Genomic DNA, 22,332 nt, shown 5'->3' on the forward strand with positions numbered 1-22,332 from the left:
AGTTAAAATTATTGTCAAGTTCCTTGTTAGTTTGAAGTTATTTATTATTGTTTCAAAAATCAAAATTGGTTTATTCAAGTAAGAAAAGATACAATATAAGCAAAGGAGGGACGACTAAAAATAAAAACTACATCAGTGATAAGAAGTTGATCAAGTAAATCATCAACTATCTTAAGGTAAATCAGTGGTAAACCTTATATACGAAGTAAATTACTTAGATATTTTTTTATTATATGTACCAATGAAATATCATAATTGATGTAACTTGTAACGACCCAAGTTTAGGAAGGAGACGTGAATGGACCACGATCATATTTGAAGAAAAGGGATCATGCGGACATAAAAGTATAGTTAAGAAAGACTTTGACATGAAAGTATGGTTAAGAAAAAATTAAAAGTTACTACTTATACCAACAAGGTATATTTTTCTTTTCGGTAGTTCAATCATAGGAACTCCAAAGTTAAGCATACTTAGCTTGACCTAATCTTATGTTAGGTGACCTCTTGAGAATTTATCTCTTATATGAAATGTAATGATGATGTACTTCATTTTAGATTGTTTGTTTCGACTTTTCAATATGTTTTCATTTGAGTTGAGCCACAATCTTTTTGCTACATTTGCAAGTTGCTTATTATTATAAAAGTTGTTATTTCAAGATGGTGATTTTGTTTGGTAAAATAATTAGTCTTACACGGAATTCAAATATAATGACCACAATTTAAATTAAAAATCCCATAACTTTCTTGAGATCAAAATGTAGGAGTCAAATAATTGTCTTGTGAGATTAATCAACAACCGCATATGTTATATACTGTTTGTTTTCATATATAAAATTTAAACTGAGTAATATTGGTTGCCAAAATTTATAAGCATTACGTTTGATATTTATTTACTTTGTCGCGATAAAGTATGATTGGACCATCCGTATAAATATAAAAGAGAATTAATGAAGCTTTTTTATTGATAAAATAATACTGAAATGTTTTAGTATAGTATTAAAAATATAGGTTTTTAATGTAATTAATTTACTAAAGATTCAAAAATATTTTTTCTATCTTTATCTATAATTGATATCTAAAAAATAAATTTTAAGTTTAAATAAGAAATTAAAAAAACTAAAATATTATATTATAATTTCATTTTCGGATACTTTATGCATTTTTAAATAAAAAAATAGTTTCCTAAGAAAAAACAGAGAGATAAGAAAATATACTTTATATGTGTAGACTTTTCTTTTGGAATACTATTGTATAGGATTAAATTTTATTATAAAGTGGTGTAAAATATAAATGACCATAAAGAAAAGTATATATAGTCAAAATGAGCATAGCTCAACTGTCATGGTACTTTAATTATCAGCCTCAAAATTAGAGGTTACTTTTATTTTTTATTTTGTAGGAGCGACAGATTCAAATGTCCGATCTTTTAGTATGAATGCACATTCTTTCAACCAACTAAGTTATGCAATAAAAATCAAAACATCGTAGAAGTAAAAAATTCATGAAAGTCAACAGCTTTGATTGTCCTTTAATCCCAATAAGTAGAAAAATAACTTATAAACATTGACTAAATATTTTTGTTTCCATATAATAAAAAGATAGGTTGAGGAGCATATGACTTCTCTAAATTTCAAGTAGATTTATATCAATTATTCGAGATGCACATAAATTTATTCAAATATTCAAATATATTGTAATTTTGTTATTTTCATGAAACACGAGTATTTATCTGCCTTGAGTATATTGATTACATGTATAAAATTATAAGATATATGCGAAGGTTTTAATTAGATAACTCAATTAATAAGTGTTTGATAACTCAATTAATAAGTGTTAAAAATTTGGGAAAATATGCGTGCAATTGAAGGGTTATACAAAAAGTTAAGCAAACAAAAATAACCACTGTAGAATCATACTTTTTTAAATTGCAAAAAGTTACACCAAATATCATTGATTTAATAACTCAACTTTGCATCTCAAATACAGATTTTCTAACTCCATGCTAAACAACTCTGTATTCCAAACATAAATTTTTTAATATAGATATATTAATTCTAGATTTCAAAACTCAATCCAGTACCTTAAAAAGTAGGTTCGGGAAGAAAACGAGTAGGAATTTTTTTAGAGGATTTGGAGATTTGAAGGGTATGGTGGACATGGGAGGGTGGTGTTATGTTGCTCACATCCCAAGTTTGTATTAAAAGTAAAACTTTCCACATCTTTCGAAAAAAAATGTTAAAGAGGCAAAAAACAAGAGGCAAAAAGCATAAGCAATGTTTGAATGAACGAATTTCAAAGCAATTATGCATGTGCCTCTCTACTTCCACTTAGGAGTTTATTGCGCTCCCTCCCCCTATTCTATATTATCTTTTTCTATATACTTAATATAAATTTTTCAACTTTCGATCATTTTAGTTTCTAAATTTTCATAACGTCAATTTTAAATTGACTATTTTTTATATTTTTATTCATGAAAATTATAGTCAATTTCGATAAAAAGACTAAATTTAAGATTTATTAATAAAAATGGAGATTATAATCATTTCATTTCACAAAACTACTTGACTAACATAAAATATTTAATCATCTAAAAATGCAATAAGCATGAAAGTAAAATAAAAACTTAGATTAAGACTATATTAGTTGATGTACTTTTAAGACTCGTTCAATTTTGATCATTATACTTAATTTAGTTCTTGTACTTTCTATAAATATTTAATTTAATCACTACTATATTGATTTTTATTTAAAGCATTTTCATTATATATTTTGAAAACATATTCACATATTGGATTTCTATAGAATGAAAGTTATTATTATTTAATGAATTTCGATAAAAATGATCTTTGAGAGAATAAATTTATGATTTATTGAAAGTACAAAGATTAAAATTGAACATTTGATAAAGCATGGATCAAATTGAAGGGGCTATAGTAATCAGGCCAAAGTATTTGCATATATAACATAATGTAAAAGAATTGACTGATGTAACAAAATTTAGAATTGGTTCTTGGAGTCCACCAATGGGTAAACTATATCGCTAATAGAGATTTATCACTAATGGAAGTCTATCAGCGAAGTCTATCATTAATAGATTTTATTATATATGAAATTATTAAAAATATTGTTAAACACTTAATTATTAACTTAAAAAAGTGCTAACCATTAAAATTATCTCAAAATTAAATAAAATTCAAAATACAATATCCAAAATGATATTTTAACGTCCTACCTTTTAGTTATCTCGGAGTCAAAGTTTATTCATTGCATCTCAACTTTGTATGTATTTTATTTTATTTTATTTTATTTTATTAACATACAAAATGTGGGAATTTTTTTTTAAAAAAAGTGGGAAAGTTAAAAGGAGCAAAGTGTATGAATGTATCTTATTTTGAAGTTGACTTGATTGTTATTCACTTTTGAAAGGAATCTACTTTTTGAATACTAAAATGTACCATCATAGTTCAACCATACACTAAAGTTAGCAAATATTCAGAGAACCAATATCAATTTATATCTCTAAATTTTCGGGTTGTATTTATTAAATAATTAAATTAATAATTATATCCATTTGAATTTTAAATTTTGTAAGCGTATCAATTCATAATCTCTTTCAAATTTTTTCGTTCAACCAATATCATGTGAAGCTTATAATTTGAGTAAGTTAAACTCCTAATTTCTTAAATCAGTTAGTTTAAATCCTTCATTGTAATTAGTTTTGAAAATCATCCTACGTGTGCAAATTTCTTCAAATATCAGTTTTACCAAAGGAAGGATTAGAGTAAAATGTATATATAGACAATTCTCAAAGGAAAATTTGAATAAGAGTCTAAATTAATTCAAGGTTTAATTTACACCCTCCATTATAAGAGAATATAATGGAGGGTGTAAATTGATACACTTACAAAACTTTGGGATTTAAATTGTATTGGTTCAAGTTTAAATTAATACGACTTTTGAAGTTTAAGGATATAAATGGATATTTTTCATAATAGTAATAATAAAAAATTTGTAAATAATTGTATTAATTTAAACCCTAAATTAATAATTGTTTCAATTATTTAGACATTGAATTTTTGTAAATGCACTTTTACGCTCTTCATAACGTTTTGTTTGGAAAAACATCATGTGATACTTAAGTTTGTATTAATAATTAAACCCCTAAAATTTTCCAAGTGAATCAATTTAAATTTTCAGTTAAAACTTGAGTTGAGAATCGTCTATGCATCAATGCTAATTGTCTTTTTTTTTTTTCTTTTTAAAATCGATATTCCAATAAACCAACACACATGTGGAAATTGATATATGGATGATTTTCAAAAATAATAATAACGAAGCCTAATTTAAAACACTTATTAAAATTTAGAAATTTAATTATGACATAATTTATATGCTTCACACGATATTTTTTTTGAATGAAATCTAGAAGGGATGTAAGTTAATATATTTAAAAAAGTTCATTATTTAAAATATTAGTTCAATTTTAATTTATACTACTTCCAAAATTAAGAGTATAGATTGACATTCTCCTAACCTATAATAGGTTTTTTAATTTTTTAAGTTCATTATATTCTAATTTTTTAATTTTATATTTATTAGGTTTTTGTTGTTTAATAATAAAGCTCGTCAAAATGATCATAGCTCAACTGACATAATATTTATACTATGAACCTCGAAGTTGGAGTTAATTTGAAAAACTTTTTAATATGTGGGCATTTTTAAAAAATATTACATTAAAAATGCTTTCAATAAATTTTATGGGATAATATTTAAAGCAATTCTATTAATTACAAATATCTTTTCTTCCTTGTTATCACGTATTATAAAGATTTTTGGGAAATTTCAAAAACCACCCCTCGCGTATGGCAGTAACTATAATTACACCCTCAAATTTTCAGTTGCAAAAATTTGATCTCCAAATTTCTAAAAACTATTAAAATTGGACCATCGAACTTATAATAATGGTATAAATTGAACCTATAAATGATAAAAATTAAGCCCTCAAATTTATGCAATTATGTAAGTATGAAGGTCCAATTTTAACACTTATATGAGTTTAAGGGCTTAATTTTTAAAATTGAAGGTCTAAGGATATAATTATAACTACTACCATACTTTAGGGTTGTTTTTTTAATTTGCCCAAACTTTTTTATTATAACCTTAAGGTTGTTTTCTTCTAAAAGAAAAAAATATATATTTTTATTATGAATATTATAATAGAAAATAGATGCACATTGCTTAGTGTCCTAAAGCCCATATGTCACCGTTTATATTGTTCATATGTCATGTAGTTATTCATGTTTTGTGTTCACGTAAGTCCACATCTTATTTGTCACTTTGTCTATAAATAGTAGCATTTGGTATATCTGAAAAACATACCTACATTGATGAGAATTCCACTTCCACTAATTTTCATATTATCAAATTTCTTGATTTTGGTTATTTTATGTTTTAGTTATTTTATTTTATAATTTTAGTTATTATTTATTTATTATTATTATATAAAAATATTATTATATTATATTTTTCATATCCGTGTGCTTATTATCAAGTCGAAATCTTGCATTTGCAAAATTACTTAAAGAGCACATTTTCTTGATGATACAATTAAGACCATTTGTCTTAATAATGCCGGTGAATTGACATCCCAAGCTTTTGATCATTATTGTATGTCAATTATGATAAGTGTTGAACATCCTGTAGCTTATGTTCATACACAAAATGATTTAACAGAATTATCTATAAAACGTTTACAATTAGTTGCAAGACCATTACTTTTGAGAGATAAGATTCTTTCATCTGTATGGGAACATGCTATTTTGCATGCAGCGTCACTTGTACGCATTAGGCCAGTAGTTTATTATAAGTACTCACCATTATTATTAGCTTATGGTCATGAGCCAAATATTTCCCATCTGAGAATTTTTGGATGTGCAGTATATGTTTCAATTGCTCCACCACAACTCACTAAGATGGGTTCTGAAAGGAGGTTATGAATATATGTTAGATATGATTCCCCATAAATTATTAAATATCTTGAGCCCCTGACGAGTGATGTATTTACTACACAATTTGCTAATTGTCATTTTAATGAGACAAATTTTCCAACATTAGGAAGAGGAATTAAGAAGTTGGGAAAAAAATTACATGGAATGCATCTTTATTGTCTCATTTACATCCCATATAGATCAATGTGAACTTGAAGTTCAGAAAATAATTCATTTGCAAAATATAGCAAATTACTAGATGGATTTATAGATGCAAAGAAAGTAACTAAGTCACATATACCAATTGCAAATGTTCCATAAAAAATTGATATCTCAATACAACAAATTGTCACAAATGAGTCTGGAACACACCAGAAGCATGGTAGACTAGTGGGTTCCAAAGATAAAAATTCTCGAAAACGAAAAATAATTAATAGTGAAAAAGACTAGGTTGAGGATGTAAATACCCATAAAAAAATCATCGACATGACTAGTGAGGAAGGTAAAATACCTAAAGATAATAATAAAATTTCAAAAACTATGTCATGACAGGAAAAAGATGGAATCGAACTAATGTAATCATTGACAATATTTTTGTGTATAATGTTGCTCTTGATATTATTTCTGAAAATGAGGATTTTGAACCAAAATCTGTTGAAGAATGTCGACATAGAAAAGATTGGTTTCAGTGGAAATAAGTAATCAAGACAGAATTAAACTCACTTTCAAAATATTGGATTTTTTGACATGTAGTTTGAACACCAGAAGGTGTTAAGTCTGTGGGATACAAATAGATATTTGTGAGGAAAATAAATGAAAATAGTGAGGTCACAAGATATAAAGCAAGAATAGTTGCACAATGTTTTTCACAAAGACCTGGTATTAATTTTGAGGAGACGTATTCTCCGGTGGTGGATGCAATTACATTAAGATATTTAATTGGCTTGATTGTGTATAAAAGTCTGGATATGTATATTATGGATGTAACCACAACATATTTATATGGATCTCTTGATAATGATATTTATAAGAGAATCCCATAAGAATTTAAGGTACCTGAAACATATACATCAAATTCTCGAGAATGGTATTCAGTAAAGTTACAGAGATCACTATATGGATTGAAACAATCAGGACAAATATGGTACAATTGCCCGAGTGGATATTTATTGAAAGAAGGATATCAAAATAATCCAATATGTTCGTGTGTTTTTATAAAGAAATCACAATAAGGATTTGCTATTATAACTGTATATGTTGATGACTTGAATATAATTGGAACTCTTGAAGAGATTTCAAAGGCAATAGAATATCTTAAAAAAGAATTTGAGGTGAAAGACATCAGACAAACAAAATCTTGCTTTGGTTTACAAATTAAGCATTTAGTAGATGGAATATTTCATCAGACAACTTATACATGAAAAATTTTGAAAAGATTTTATATGGACAAAGCACATCTATTAAATATTCCAATGGAAGCCCGTTCATTGGATATAAAGAAAGATATATTTCGACCTCGAGAAGATAATGAAAAACTTCTTGGTCATGAAGTACCATATCTTAGTACAATTTGTGCACTTATGTATTTTGCTAATAATACAAGACCAAATATTGCATTTTCAGTAAATTTATTAATTAGATATAGTTCTTCTCCTACAAAAGAACATTGGAACGGAATTAAGCATATACTCCGTTATCTCCGATGAACAATCGACATGAGTTTGTTTTATTCAAATAAATCAATTTTTGATCTAGTTGGTTATGCAGATTCTGGATATTTATCTGATCCATACAAAGCTAGATCTCAAATATGTTATCTGTTCACATGTGGAGGAACTGCTATATCATGACCATTGGTGAAACAGACTATAACGGTCACCTCCTCAAATCATGCTGAAATTTTTGCAATTGGCGAGGCTAGTCAATAATGTGTATGGCTAAGGTCAATGACTCAACATATTCGTGAAATGTGTAACTTGGCTTCTAATAGAAATCTTCCAACAATATTATACGAAGACAACACAGCTTGCATAACCCAGATCAAAAGATGATATATTAAAGGAGAAAGAACAAAGCATATTTCATCGAAGCTTTTCTACACTCATGATCTTGAAGAAAATGACGACTACCAGTGTACAACAAATTTGTTTGAAGGATAGCCTGACAGACTTATTTACAAATGTACTACCAACCGCAACTTTTGAAAAATTGGTGCACGATATTGGAATGTGGCGACTTAGAGATCTTAAGTGATGTTTTCATGAGGGGAAGTAAATATATTGTATTTTTTTAGGAGTATGTATTATATGAAATATGTACTCTTTTTCATTCATTAGGGTTTTTCCCATTGAGTTTTTATTAGTAAGGTTTTAACGAGACATATTTCATATATATATATGGGCATCGAAAGGGGAGTATTATGAATATCATAATAAAAAAATAGATGTCTATTGCTTATTGTCCCAAATATCATGTGTCACCATTCATGTTATCCATGTGTCATGTAGTTATTCATGTTTGGTGTTTATGTAAGTCCACATCCTACTTGTCACTTCGCCTTGTGGCATTTGGTGGATCTTAAGAACAAACCTACATTGGTGAGAATTCCACTTCCACTAATTTTCATATATCCAATTTCATAATTTTGGTTATTTTATGTTTTAGTTATTTTATTTTATAATTTTAGTTTTTATTTATTTATTTATTATTATATTACATTTTTCATATTCTTATTCTTGTTGTGCTCTTCAATTTTATAATGATATTTCAATTGTTTGTTCGAAAATAGGTTTTATATTCTTTTTAAAAATTTTAGCTTTTCAAATTTGACGGTAGAAGTAATGGTTTTTGTTTAAATTTCATTGTAAAAAGAAAAGAAAAGAAATAAAGAAGGTTTGAAACTTATTTATTTCATTTTGAGTAGTTTTCTGAACCAAATTTTGAAACCTAGTTTAAAATGTCAACGTGTCACTTTGATGAATATGTCGATGTTAATAGATATTTTTAAAGAAAATTATGTAAATTAATTAATAAACATTTTATACTTTTTTAAACGAGTTAAAACCTTCCTTATTTATATTATATTCACATTAACGACATATTATTGTATATTTCTCATATTTCATGAACTCTTTTTACAAATAATAAAAATGTTAATTCATCTCTTGGACTAAGAAGCACAGATACGATATGTTAGACATATTTAAATAATAATATGTTTAATTAATGTATGGGCTGTGAATTAATAATTTATTTTATTGGGTTATTTTATTAGATTGGACCCTATTATGTGATTTAATTATAATTAAGGCCCTAGATTAGTATGGACTGAATGGGTAGAAGTCTATTCCTAGTTAATTGGGGTTTAATGGGAACCCTAATTGAACTAGTATATAAAGAGACCTTAGGGCTATGATACCCAATATACCAAAACAATAAGCACTCAGTTTTTCTTTAATCTCATCTAAAGAGATCCCCTCATTCGGAGTTTTGGTTGAGAAGACCATAGTTATCTATCATCGTCTTGAAGCTATCATCCTAGCGTTTATCTACTCAATATAGATATTAAGAATTTATGCTAATAGGATACGGATATAGGATATAGATACGATACAACAATAAAAGATTGAAGAATGAAGTTGAGGATGAAGGAGGTGTGAATCATGATTTAGATAGTGAAAAAGAAGAAAAGAATGAAGATTTAAATATGTTTCGAGTTTTTTAAGAAAAAAACCTTTTATGTTTTGATTATTTATTGTTTTTATCAATTTCAATCTATTTTGTTCTAGATTGTTAGATTGAAGTGGACTTTTAAATAAAATAGGTTGAGGGTTGGACTTAAATTTGAGGAAAAAAATGACCCAACTCTCAATTCATGTATTTAGAAGCAGATACACGTATCTTAAAATTAAAAATTAATAAAAAAAATTATATATCAAATCACGTATTAGATACGTATTTAGAGATATTCATATCTATCCATATCTGATATCGATTTTCAACACAATTAGAAATATCTGTACTTCTTAGTCGTGAAAAATGTCCATGAAAATCTCAAGCACGTGGACAAAAATGTAACATCATATACTTTGAGATGCATGAAATGAATTTTGAGTTTATTAATATAATTTACCAAATTTACTTCACATAAACCAGTTGGGAAAAAAAACAATAATTGCTTGGAGATGACGTGTGAAATAAGAAACGATTGCAATAGTCTTGGAAACAGCGGATTCCCACCTGGAGAAGTGGAGATCCAACGGTGGACATCGAACCGTAACGGCCGCGCCAAAATCAACGGCGAAAAACTGAAAAGCCTTTTGGAAAGTGGGGGCCACGTGGGCCCAGAATTTCCGACAGGTAGAAATTGTAGTCTTTCATCAAAACGACACGTCGGTTTTCTCACAATCCAAAAACAAAGTAAAATCAAACCTCTTTTCTCTCTTATTGGAAGTTAACACTGTTTCCTTTGGATCCCACTCTAAATTTACAAAAACATTAATTAATTATTTCTCCATTATTATTTCTTATACTTTTTTTTAATACCATTATTTCTCATACACTAAAATCATTTATAATTATTGTTTCATCATTCTCTGTTTTTTGGAAAAGTCATTACTATTTACTTCTCATTTAATATCACTATTTATCATTTAATGTGCCAAATAGCAATTTTTTAAAAAAGTTTTTACACATGTTTTGATGTTGTGTTTGACTATATGGATTTTAAGTTCTATAAATTATAGAGATGAACCTAATTCAATCCATATAAAATTTGTTTTATTGAACTTAAAAGTTAGATATTTAATTATTTTATTGTATTAGTTGTATAAAAGAAAATCACTTTAAAACAACTTATTATTTCCGCATAGTTTTGTAATAAACACTAATGCACTAACAATCATCTCAATTATTTAAAAAAAAAAAAAAAAAACCCATTCTACGAAGGTGAAGGTTAAGATTTTTTCCCTTAATTACTTTTTTTTTTGTTTTTATCTATGTGAAAATATACAAATTATTTAATAGCTAGATACGAAAGTTTTAGTTAAATTACAAATATTGTTATTCAACTTTAAAATTTGTATCTATGTTGATCCATGAATTTTTGAAAATGTTTAAAGACTTTGAAAAAGTTCTCCAACTTCCAACTTTGTGTCTAATGGATCTTAACTTGTTAGAAATTTTTAAAATTAATTGATTATAAGATATAAAATTCAATTAATTATAATACTTTAATCAATTGAACCAAGTTTATTTTAGATTGTTTTCAAACATAAGAAAGTGAATCAAAATATTTATAAATATAGCAAAATTTCATATTAGAATAGAATAGACTATCTGTGTTGATATAAATAGTAGTCCATCACTGTCATATTTTATTATTATTTATAAATATTTTCAACAATTTTATGATTTAAAATAAATTTCCCTTCATTTTAGCATTGTCATAATTATTTGCATCAATATTTTTCATATACGGTAAAAATATCGACAAAATGTAAAAAAAGAAAAAGGAAAAAAGTCAACAAAATATCAGTAAATCAATTAATTTAAAAGGTGTGAATCTGACATTGATGCTTAAAATCTAAATTAGTTTTGATTATGAAAAATAATTAAAATATTAATGGGAGAATTCCAATAGGATTATATATATATATATATAAATGTTTAGAACCTGAAGGTGCGCTCTCTCTCTTAACATAAAACTTCCTTTCTCTGTTTCCTATTTTTGCTGAATTTCATTTTCCATCTCTCAGCACCAACTTCCTAACTTAACATTCATTCATTCATCAGGTGATGTCTGCCATTGCCACCATTTTTTCCCTTTGATTTCTCTTCCTTCTTTCTCTGCATTTTCTTTCCCATTTCTTCCATTTTCATGTTATCAATCATCGTTTTCACTTCTGCAAATCCACCGGATTCATAAAATGCTTGATTTGCTTCTCTCATTCCACCCCCTTTAGCTTCTTGTATGTGTTTTTCTTTCCCCCCTTAACAATTTTTGCATTCTGTTCTCTGTTTTCATTCATTTTGCTATCAGGGGATTCGTGGGTTTTCTGCATGGAAACATTCACGTCATGATGGAGTAGGGGTGGATTTTTGGGGATGTTTCAGCTTATTTGCGACTTGGGGTTTGGTTAAATCGAGGGATAAACGTGTTTGATTGTACAATTGGGTTTTCTTTTTCTTCTTTAAATGTGGGTATGGTTGTTTTTTATAATTGTATGTCTCTGAAATCAGTGGGAGATTGAGAATGTGATGATGGGGAGAGGTGTTGAACGATGATAAATTGGTGCAATGAGCGTAAAAGATGAATTGATTTTTTGAGAATGGAGATTAAGGAAGATGGTGAATTGGCGGACGAGCGGCCTCCGTCGCCAATCTGGGTGTTGCAACAATTCTCGGAGGAGGCGTTTAGGGTGGCTGGTGAAGCTCTAAATAGCGTCTATCATGGTGGAACCGGGTTACAGGAAATGGGAATTGGACATCGACGTGCTCGAAGTGAAGTTCTAAGCGCCAAACACAGAAGAACCAACAGTTTCCAGAGGTTGAAATCCCATATGCAGAAAGCTTGGGGATGGGGGAGAGATACGCGGGATGAAGATTATGCCTTCTATAGTTTCGATCCTGAGATCTTGGCAAATCAAAAACGTCAGTGGTATCAGTTTCACTCCAAATCTCTGGTATCTAATTGACTCCATATTTCTGTATTCTTTCTACAACTTGGGTTTGTTCCAGGTTTCCAAACAAAAGCTGGATATGTTTGTTTTTTTGAAACAGAAAAAGTGATTGTGTTTTTGAATGCACGTTTTGCATATGAGGTTCTCTGGCCTCTGGTTTATGTTATATTATACTGATGCAATATCCTGCCTTATTTCAGAAATTAGGCTCCTCTTGGACTGTAGTTTTTCAATGCTCTCAAATATTTCCTATATCCACATGGCTTGTATTAGTCTGTAAATTAGTTAGACATGAAAATATATTGGACTTACTGGCTGTTCTGCTTTTTTGTTGTTTATGGAATTTCCTTATATCCATGTACGAATATGATTAGTTTGGATTAGAGTTAAATTGGGTGTTTGACAGTAAATTACTCAGAGGAGACTGCCACAATGTGGCAGCTTTGCACCATTGGATCTATTAGAGAGAAATTGCAAGAGTATCTCGAATTTATATCCCATGTTTATTAGGAGACATGTATATTGTCGAATACATATCTCACGGTTATGGCGAAGCAACTACGTGGCGGTTTCATTGAATAACTTTTCGTGTTTGATGTTGTTACAGTTAAGTAGAACAAAATGAGTTGGTAGTTTGGTTTGAGATGAAACTCATAAGATAAGAAATGTATAACTATCCAGTTTTATGTGGACAAGGAGAACTGGTGCTCCAGCAGGCATATTTTGTGATATAAAACAACAGTGTCGGATAATTGCATGGTCTTTTTAATTTCAATGAGCTTGGCTGATCAGGTTTTGTTGAGCTAAATGTATCTACCATAGTTAGATAGGAAGAAAAAGATTTGCTACACTGAATTTTAATATGTTCCTATTTTATAGGACCATGTATACCAGGAGCCCACCTCTCTCTTTGAACACTTCATTATTGCTGGGCTCCATCCGGATACTAACCTTGAGATTGTGGAGGATGCATTTGCTAAAAGGAAAAAATGGGAGTTACAAAGGAAAAATTCTGAGATGATAGATGCCAAAATGGTAGAGCATAGAGGGCCATCAGTTCCCCTGCTGGAACCTCAGGTTAACTCTTTATCTGGATCAGTAGTTTGTTAGAACTCTAATATTTGTATTGTAGAATGATCCAATATGTAGTGAGTTAATTCTTCGTGCCTTTGTTATTTCTATGAAGGATAGATATTTGAGATGCTTCTTTTAGGTTATGTTTATGCCTACCGATAGTTTAGTTTGCTTAAGAAATTTACTTGCATAAAATTTGGGATGAAGATCTTGCAGACTAATTGGGTCTGATATCTCGTTTCATGTTTATTCTTGGCATCTTCCTAAAGCAATGCAGTTGACAAGTTAGTCAACTATTGCGTTCTTGCATTTGTTGTTTACATATTGATGAAATTGCGGTTGTGCTTGCATCAACAGATACTTTTTAAGTATCCACCTGGGAAGAGGCTGCCAATGCGGATGAAGGATTTGTCTGCCTTTTGTTTTCCTGCAGGTGTTAAGGTGAGCTATTATCCATCAGCCATGATGTGTTAAGGAAGGTTAGGCTGGTTGACTATTATCCATTATTTATGATATTGCTTTTCTTTTATCCATTTGTGTAAATCAAAATCTAGGAAACCAGATTGAGTATATTTGCAAGTGTCAAATTTGACCTCTCTATCACCAACATGCTCCATGTCATTTATATGTTGATCAACGTTTGAATATGAAATAAGCTATTTGTTCACCAATCAATTGTTAAATGTGAATAAACTATTGTTGTGGTGTGTTGCAGATGTGGGTTATGATAATTTTTCCTTTGGGGATTTATATCATTGATGAAATTCTTGAATGGGAAAATAGTATTTGATGACAATTATTTATTGAAATAAATTAATGGTTTCATTAAGTTATCATCTTTGTCGCTGCTTATTTTGTGGATTATTGTGCATTAGTTAGTAGTTTACATTTATGGTGCTTTTAACTTCTCAATGATGTCATCTTACGAATCATAATGGCCTTAGATGTTTACTATAGACTTGGTTGTTTTAGTTTGTTCTATTTTCAGGTAATGTATCTTTACCGCTAGAACATAATTTCACACATTGACTCTAATAATGCAGGCACAATTGATGGAGAGGACTCCATCACTCAGTGATCTGAATGAAATTGTTTATGGTCAGGTATCTGGTACCAATATTAATGTATTTTGTGATGCCGACTTTGCGATTACTCCATCTAGATTTCTCTCTGGTTCTAGACAAGATTTATCCTCTGAACATGGAATTATATTTGTAAGATATCAACGCTAAGAAAATGACAACCAGTTTTATTTTCATAACCTAAAGTTAGATGGGTAACATTTGAACAGTTGACTGGGTCTTTTGTGTTGGATGAATATTTTAAAATCATCTTCTGCATTATCCTTTTCATATATGGCAGCATATGTTAATATATATTTTAACCTTTATCATTCTGCTCAGAATGGTAGCTGTTTGTAAGTTCGTAATCTGTCCAAGTGAATCAACACTTAAACACATATATATGCAAATGGAACCACATTTAAAATTCATGATAACCGGGTTATTTATTATAAAGTCCCTTGTGGTAGCAGTCCTCTGAGTTTACTTCGTTTGTAGCTCTAAGCAGTAATAGAGTATGTTTTATTATAAAAAGATGAAAGGAAAAAAAACCTTTGGAAATCGGAATTTGGAGGATGGATTCGCTAGACTGTTGCCACCCTTGAAATTAGGATATTATTAACCATTGATTCAGAGAGGAAAAAGAAAGGCTGTTGGCAAAGTTTTTCCCTTTCTTTTCCTTCCTAGTTGAGGATATTTTATCCTCCTTTGATCAGTAAATGTATCATACTTCATTTATTAGTAAGCATTTAATTTACCGTTTAGTTTCCAAAAATCAAATGATGCTAGCCTCTTCTATTGTCACAGGCACATTTGAAAAGAGATGATTTGGCATTTATTTTTTCCCTTAAGGTAAATTTCGTGATTGCTTCTTCAGCTCATTTTGTCACCAGATATGTGTCTAAGTCAACCTATGGACGTTTTATTTTAGATTTTTCTTTGATGGCCTTGGCTTTTAATGCAAGACCGTGAGTCATGAGTAATACAAGATTCACACACCTTTTTATTTATGGTTGAGGAGTTTACAAGTCTATGATAAGATGTGTAGTCAAGAATTACTACTTGGAAGTTTCTTTTATCTTTTTACTCACTTCCATATGTTTAGTTTGTAGAAGAAATGGAAAGGTGGCTGAAGCTACTTTCTTTTCCTTCAGGTTGCCAACAATTCGACTCTTTATGGTGTATGCTTACACGTGCAAGAAATTGTTCAGAGGCCACCTGGTCTCCTAGGAATCTCAACTTCTGTTTCTCATTCTCCTGGAGTAAGCAGCCGTTTTTTGGTTTCTGCACCTCGCTGCTATTGTCTGTTAACAAGAGTACCTTTCTTTGAGTTACACTTTGAGATGTTGAACAGGTCATTTGTAATTTTTTTTCTCTGAGCTACACTCAGATTCATGATAGAACAAACCTTTTGGGATCTAAATAACTCAACCTTTTTTGTTATGGTCTGCAGTATTATAGCCCAGGAACGTTTGAATCGAGTAACTCAGTTTATTAGTGAAATTTCTCTCATTGATTATGTGCCATCAGTGTCAAAGTCGAATCATAATGAGAATGTTGACTCTCCTGAAAGGAATTCCTCCAGTGATTGGATGACGTCAGCAATACCTATCCACTGTGCAGTGGCCCTTACTGCTGCTGCTGCAGGAATTATATCTGATGGTGAGATCTTAAACTCTTCAGTGAAGACGTGCGAACCTCGATCCCCTGAAAGTGGTACAGCCAGTGATGCTTCAGAAGTGAGTCAAGTAAGGAAAACCAAAATGATCGATTAAAATTTCCTTTACAATGTTTTGAGCCTGCAAGAAAATTCTCATCGTACCAATGTATTCTATTGTAAGAACACTTCTAAGAGATGTCAATTAATAGTAGGGTGTGTATGGTTCCTTATATATGTATCATTTGGTGATTGCTGAGGCTATAACTGTTTTCAATTTTTTGACTAGATGGAAAGAACTAATGGAAGTTGCGAGAGTGGTCACCTCTGCTCAGAGATGTCTTTCTCATCAAGGCATCGCCCATTAGAGCGCCTGGGGAGTTCTGAATCCTTATTCAGGTGGTGGATTTACCCTGATATCTAATATGCTTATATATTGTTAATACTAGACACCTTTGGCCCAGTACCAATTTCAGTGATATCAAATCATATGGCAGTCCAGCTAGAAGTATGGTTTCAGAAGATGAAGATGATGATCTTTTTCCAAATTGCGAAAAGGAATTTGGTGATGACTCGATAATGGAATGGGCTAGGGTTAGTTAATTTTGATTGCTAATTTTCCTTCAATGACTAATTTCTTTCTATATTATCATTGATCTAATCATTTGCTTAATGGTTTTATTATGATAGGAGAATAAGTATGATGTGCTGCAAATAGTCTGCGGATATCATTCTCTTCCTGTTCCTGAAAGGGGATGTGAATTACTATTTCAACCTCTAGAACATTTGCAATCTATTCAATATAGAAGACCTGCCATTGCATCACTTGGATTTTGTGAAAGTTATCTAGACTTATTGAACCCTGTTGAGGTATTTCTCTTGTTGCTCATTGTTCTTAGGGTGTGTTTCACGTCACTTTAAGGAGTGAAATATTTGATAGGTCAAAGCAAAGTTGGCTACAGCTGAAGAAACTCTTGCTCTGTCAATATGGACAACGGCCACTTTATGCCGAGCTCTCTCTCTTGAAACTGTGAGCACAATGCTTTTCACTTGATTCTGCAGGTCAAAAAATTTTGCTCTTATATTAATTTCAGAATGAATTCTTGCAACTCCCTTGTAGATTTCCGTTAATTCAATTAACTTACTCAAGTAGATGGTTTTGTCAGTTTATATTGTTCTCTCATTTTCCCTACTCATAAAATGCTTCGTTGTCACTTCATTTTTACAATGTTTTAACCATATGACGTGAGTTTTCCCCGCAATAGTTATTTCTCATAAAGATTTCTTTATTTGGAACTTGAAGCAATAGAGATCCACAGCTTCTTGACAACTAAAAATAAAAACAGAAGTGCTTCTCAATTTTGGTTGAAGTATATTTATTGCAAGCTTTTGCATATTCTTCTTTCATGAACGTGAGTTTTTTTTTCCCCCTTTTTTCCCCCCTCTAAATCAGGTAGGTATAATAAGCAATTGATACCATACTTTGGTAGTGAGTGTATAAATCTGATCACAGTGTCTTTTCAGGTTTTGCAATTGGTTGCAGGGATTTTGCTAGAAAAACAAGTGATAGTAGTGTGTCCAAACCTGGTAAATTAGTCCTTTCTTTTTTGGTTCACTTATATTCTCATGCTTAACTTTTTGTATTTAACTCTTCATTATTCTGACTACTTTAAACCTTTTTATTTGATTTGATTTTCATTGTGTATATCAATTAATGCAGGGTCTGCTTTCAGCTACAGTGTTATCCTTTGTTCCTTTGATTTGTCCTTTCCAATGGCAAAGTTTATTACTTCCGGTGAGTTCATTGATCAATCTTCAATTTTTATTCATTTGAACTACCTTGAACATTAATAACAACAACCAAGTGCATTCTTTTCACAAATCAGAGATTTTTATATGGTTATGAAAATGGCCTAATCATTTCACCTTGATTTAGAGAATTGAAATTCTTTTAGTTAAAACTTAAAAGCTTATTTGAGATTAAGAAAGTCTTTTGATTGGTAAATCCATTCGTTCTGCTTCTTGTTGTCAAAAGTAACTTGAAACTTGCCACCACTGTTTGAATCAGTATTTTGAAAGCAAGCCTAGGCAAATACACATGCACGCAAGGGTTTGAAGTGAAGTGCATGTGGCATGTGCTCCTCTGTGCCTTGAAGCCTTAGAATTTTCATTATTTTTATTTTGCACAATACTATCTTCTTCGATATATATAAAAATCTCCGGCTTAAGGCTTAGAGGGTTATTGCACTTTAGTTGTCTCATGTTTTTAAAAACATTACTTTCTGAAGCAAAAGAGTAAGTTATGTTTGCCTCTCCATGCAACACAGTGGTTATTTCTGGAAAGCCTATTCTGAAGTAATTGATACTCTTTTTTCTTATGCATCCTATGTAATAGTTCACATTCATAGTACTAGTTCTAAAACTCAAAAACAGGGGCATGGATAGTATTTTAATTGAAGCTTCACTGTTCTTGCAAATTTCTAAGAGGAATGCAGTACTTGTTTATTATTTTATTATGTTTTGATTGATAGAAAACTAGAACTTGCATGAATTATGCTCATCTCGATAATTTTCAGGTTCTACCAGGAAGAATGTATGATCTCCTTGATGCCCCCGTTCCCTTTATTGTGAGTCTTTGATTTTCTTTTATCTAAATTCTTGCTGACGTTTAATTCAAACTTCTTTTAGGGCCTCCTATTTCTAGCTGATTAGAGGCAGTTCATTTCGAAAATAATGGAATATTTTATTTCAAACCAAAACATCACCTTGATACAATAAACTGTATGTTTAAATATCTATTAAATGGAATCGGATTTGTACTTCTAATGGAAAAAATATATATATTTTAATGGAAATAACAACATGCAATTCTCTTATTAGTACTTTTCATTGAGAAGTATTGTTTCCTAAATTTATTGATCCTAAAATTTAGATGCCCTTTCTGTAGATGATCGTGAGATTTAAGTATGAAATTGAAAGTTCATTAATCTAGAAGTTCGAGCAAATCAGTCAAATTTTGTTAATGAATCCAAATTATTTCTTAATGACGGCTTCCCCTTTTGATAATTTTGCAGGTTGGTACACTAAATAGACCAACTGATGTAAAGATGAAGACGTCTAATCTAGTTGTTGTTGATGTACTTAAGGATCAGGTTAGCTGGAATTTTGCCTATCCTTTTGTTTTTCCACTATATTTATGTATGAATCAGGTTCTAAAGACCATTTTTATTCTTCCTTTGTTTTTATTTTTATTATTTTAATAACAGAAAAAAAAGGCTATACTAAACAATGACCCAACTGAGATGGTCCCACAATTATGAGAACAAGCTCAACTTGTTAAGCCTTAAAACCAAAGGAAACTTACAAAATATGTTAGCCGTAAATCCTCCAGATGGTCAAAATTGTTAAGCTTCATGACTTATTTGAGCATAGTGTTAGATAATATAATATTAAATTTATCTTTATCCATCAGCTTAAATATTGAGGTCAATCGGTGATTTAACATAGTATTGGAGCAAGTGGTCTATGAGACCCTATGTTCAAACCCTTACAATATTATTTCCTCCCCAATTAATATTGATTTCCACTTATTGGGTTTTTGGGTCTTCTGCATATTTTAAGCCCACAAGTGAAGGGGAGTGTTAGATAATATAATATTAAATTTACCTTCACCCATCAACGTATGCTTTTGGATCAATCGGTGATTTAATACATAGTTATGGAAAACAGTTTCAAAGGCACAAAAAACTGTTTCCTAAACAGATTTTCAAACAATCCTTGTTGGTTTGGTTTCTGATGTTGCTTTACCAACAAATATAAAATTTTCCGTTTTGGTTTGTTTCCCTACTCCTTCAAGATAATAGAATTGTCGGTATTCAATTTTTTGCTCATTCAGGTTAAAACATGTACCTTACCAACACTTCCACGACACAGAGAGCTAGCCTCCGAACTAGGCCCCGTCCACGCTAAATTGGCTAACAAAAGTTCAATAGCCAAAAAGCATCCTGTATATAGGTGCAATGAATCTCAGGTTATTATAGATTGTTGTATTCTAGTAGACTTGGCAATTTAATTTTTCTTCTACTCCCATGCCTTCTGCTTCTACTCAACACTCAGATGTAACTTTGATTTGCAGACTGAATGTGCCGCTCAGTTTTTGAATGTCATGAGGCAATACATGGAGTCATTGTGTTCAAATCTTAGATCTCATACAATAACTAGTGTCCAATCAAATAACGACAGGGTCAGCGAATCTACATTCTGTTTTACTTTCCGTATCGAATGTCCCATAATCAACCAGTCTCTGACATGGCCGATAACTATGAAACTTAGCTCTTTATGTTTATGATTTCAGGTTTCTTTACTTCTTAAGGATAGCTTTATTGATTCCTTTTCTTTTAAGGACCGACCATTTGTTAAGGTGATTTCCACTTCTCAGCTTGATTTCTTAGTCATTTCTATTATATACCTTTAGCTGAATCATATTTTTAATATGTTACAACTATCTTTCTATTGGGTCAGGTTAATAAAAGATCTTCCTAAAGGTGGCAAAAGTAGATTTTTTTTTTCTTTCTGTTTTTAAAAAGTGCTTAGTAACAAAAATCATTTAAAGTATTTCTTGGTCAAACAGCTGGGCCAGAAAAGGTTCACTTTTTCTTTGTGCTCCTAAACATAGCCTAAATCAATTAAAGAAATCCAACTTGAATCAAAATGGGTGCCTCTATATTGATTGCTATGTGGCACAATAAATTTGTGCTTTGGTCATTGTTCCTGTTAATTCTTTATGAGTTCTACTTTACTGGGAGCTAACAATGTGCATTGGAATCTGCTTCATTCTGTATTCTCTATTCTGAAATGAGCTGGATGCAACAGCTATAATCTAGTTCTCAATATCTTGCGAGAAACCGAGGCCGAAAAACATTGGGGCATCGTTTTAGCCTAGGATATTCAAGATTTGTACGATTGGGGTAAAGGGATTCGGACCACATACCTTGTGGTTTTTACACACGAGTATGCCAATTGAGTTGGGCTCGGTTTGGCAGATTTGTTTGATATTTGAAGCCAAAGAATTGAAAATGTGGTATTCTGTGGCAATGATCTGATGATTTGGTTGGTGAACTTTGCAGCTATTAGTAGATACACAGCTTTTCAGTGTTCTTTCGGACTCTCGATTATCGAGCTTCGAAAATGGCTTCTGTGAAGTTAATGTTTCAACAACTCCAATGACAGAACTAGAAGTACACAAGGTGCAGATGAAGAAACCCTGAGGGTTTTCTTTAGAGCCATTAACGAGGATAACTACTGATTGCTGAAGTGTTTTTAGCCAAATCAGTTTTGTAACATAACATTAATAGTAATACTGAAAATATCCCAAGTTTTTTAGTGAGGATATACATATGTAAGGATGTGAAAAATTCATGTAAATGTTGGTTACATCAATTCAACAATAAACAAGTTGTTGCAGATACTGATTGTTCTAATAAACGAGCAAAATTTCATGGGGCTAATTTGTCTTTTTCAATTTTTATTTGTCCTTTTATTGTTTGAATTATATTATAGTAAGATATCAAAATAAATCTTAAGATTAATTATAATTAGAAACTATTCCTAATATATGTGAGGTATATTTACATTTTTTAGTATATTCGTAAACACACGAAAAAATAAATCATGATATGTGCAATCTATGTTTATAGAGGTTGACTCGTACCAAGTGTTTGAACTTCTACATGTGTTTGAATCCGATAGTGAAATAATTCCAACAATTTGTAATGGTTAGTAATAGTTTAATTAATGTAGAAATTAATTAGCAAATAACCATTACAAGACTTTAGCTCTATATAACCAAGAGAGTCTGTGACATTGAAAATACA

General features: G+C 30.4%; 1 protein-coding gene across 4 annotated transcripts; it reads left to right on the forward strand.

Annotated features, from left to right (window-relative positions):
- Positions 1-11,663: 11,663 nt before the first annotated feature.
- LOC120068424 lies at positions 11,664-21,957 on the forward strand. 4 transcript variants are annotated; one of them, XM_039020188.1, is made up of 20 exons: positions 11,664-11,780; positions 12,028-12,670; positions 13,547-13,744; positions 14,099-14,182; positions 14,785-14,844; positions 15,610-15,654; positions 15,957-16,156; positions 16,256-16,550; positions 16,749-16,858; positions 16,957-17,053; positions 17,150-17,329; positions 17,400-17,489; positions 17,984-18,046; positions 18,180-18,254; positions 19,036-19,086; positions 19,534-19,611; positions 20,355-20,489; positions 20,595-20,702; positions 20,814-20,879; positions 21,586-21,957. In XM_039020188.1, exons 2-20 carry the CDS (start codon positions 12,317-12,319, stop codon positions 21,724-21,726), a joined length of 2,430 nt encoding a protein of 809 aa, XP_038876116.1. In that variant the 5' UTR covers positions 11,664-11,780; positions 12,028-12,316; the 3' UTR covers positions 21,727-21,957. The 4 variants fall into 4 exon arrangements, 3 of the variants coding, with proteins under 3 accessions (XP_038876116.1, XP_038876118.1, XP_038876117.1); XR_005479201.1 differs by lacking the exon at positions 21,586-21,957 and having other exon boundaries at positions 20,355-20,473; XM_039020190.1 differs by lacking the exon at positions 15,610-15,654.
- Positions 21,958-22,332: the final 375 nt, after the last annotated feature.

This window comes from Benincasa hispida, chromosome 12 (assembly GCF_009727055.1).
Source record: "Benincasa hispida cultivar B227 chromosome 12, ASM972705v1, whole genome shotgun sequence".
Classification (NCBI taxonomy): domain Eukaryota; kingdom Viridiplantae; phylum Streptophyta; class Magnoliopsida; order Cucurbitales; family Cucurbitaceae; genus Benincasa; species Benincasa hispida.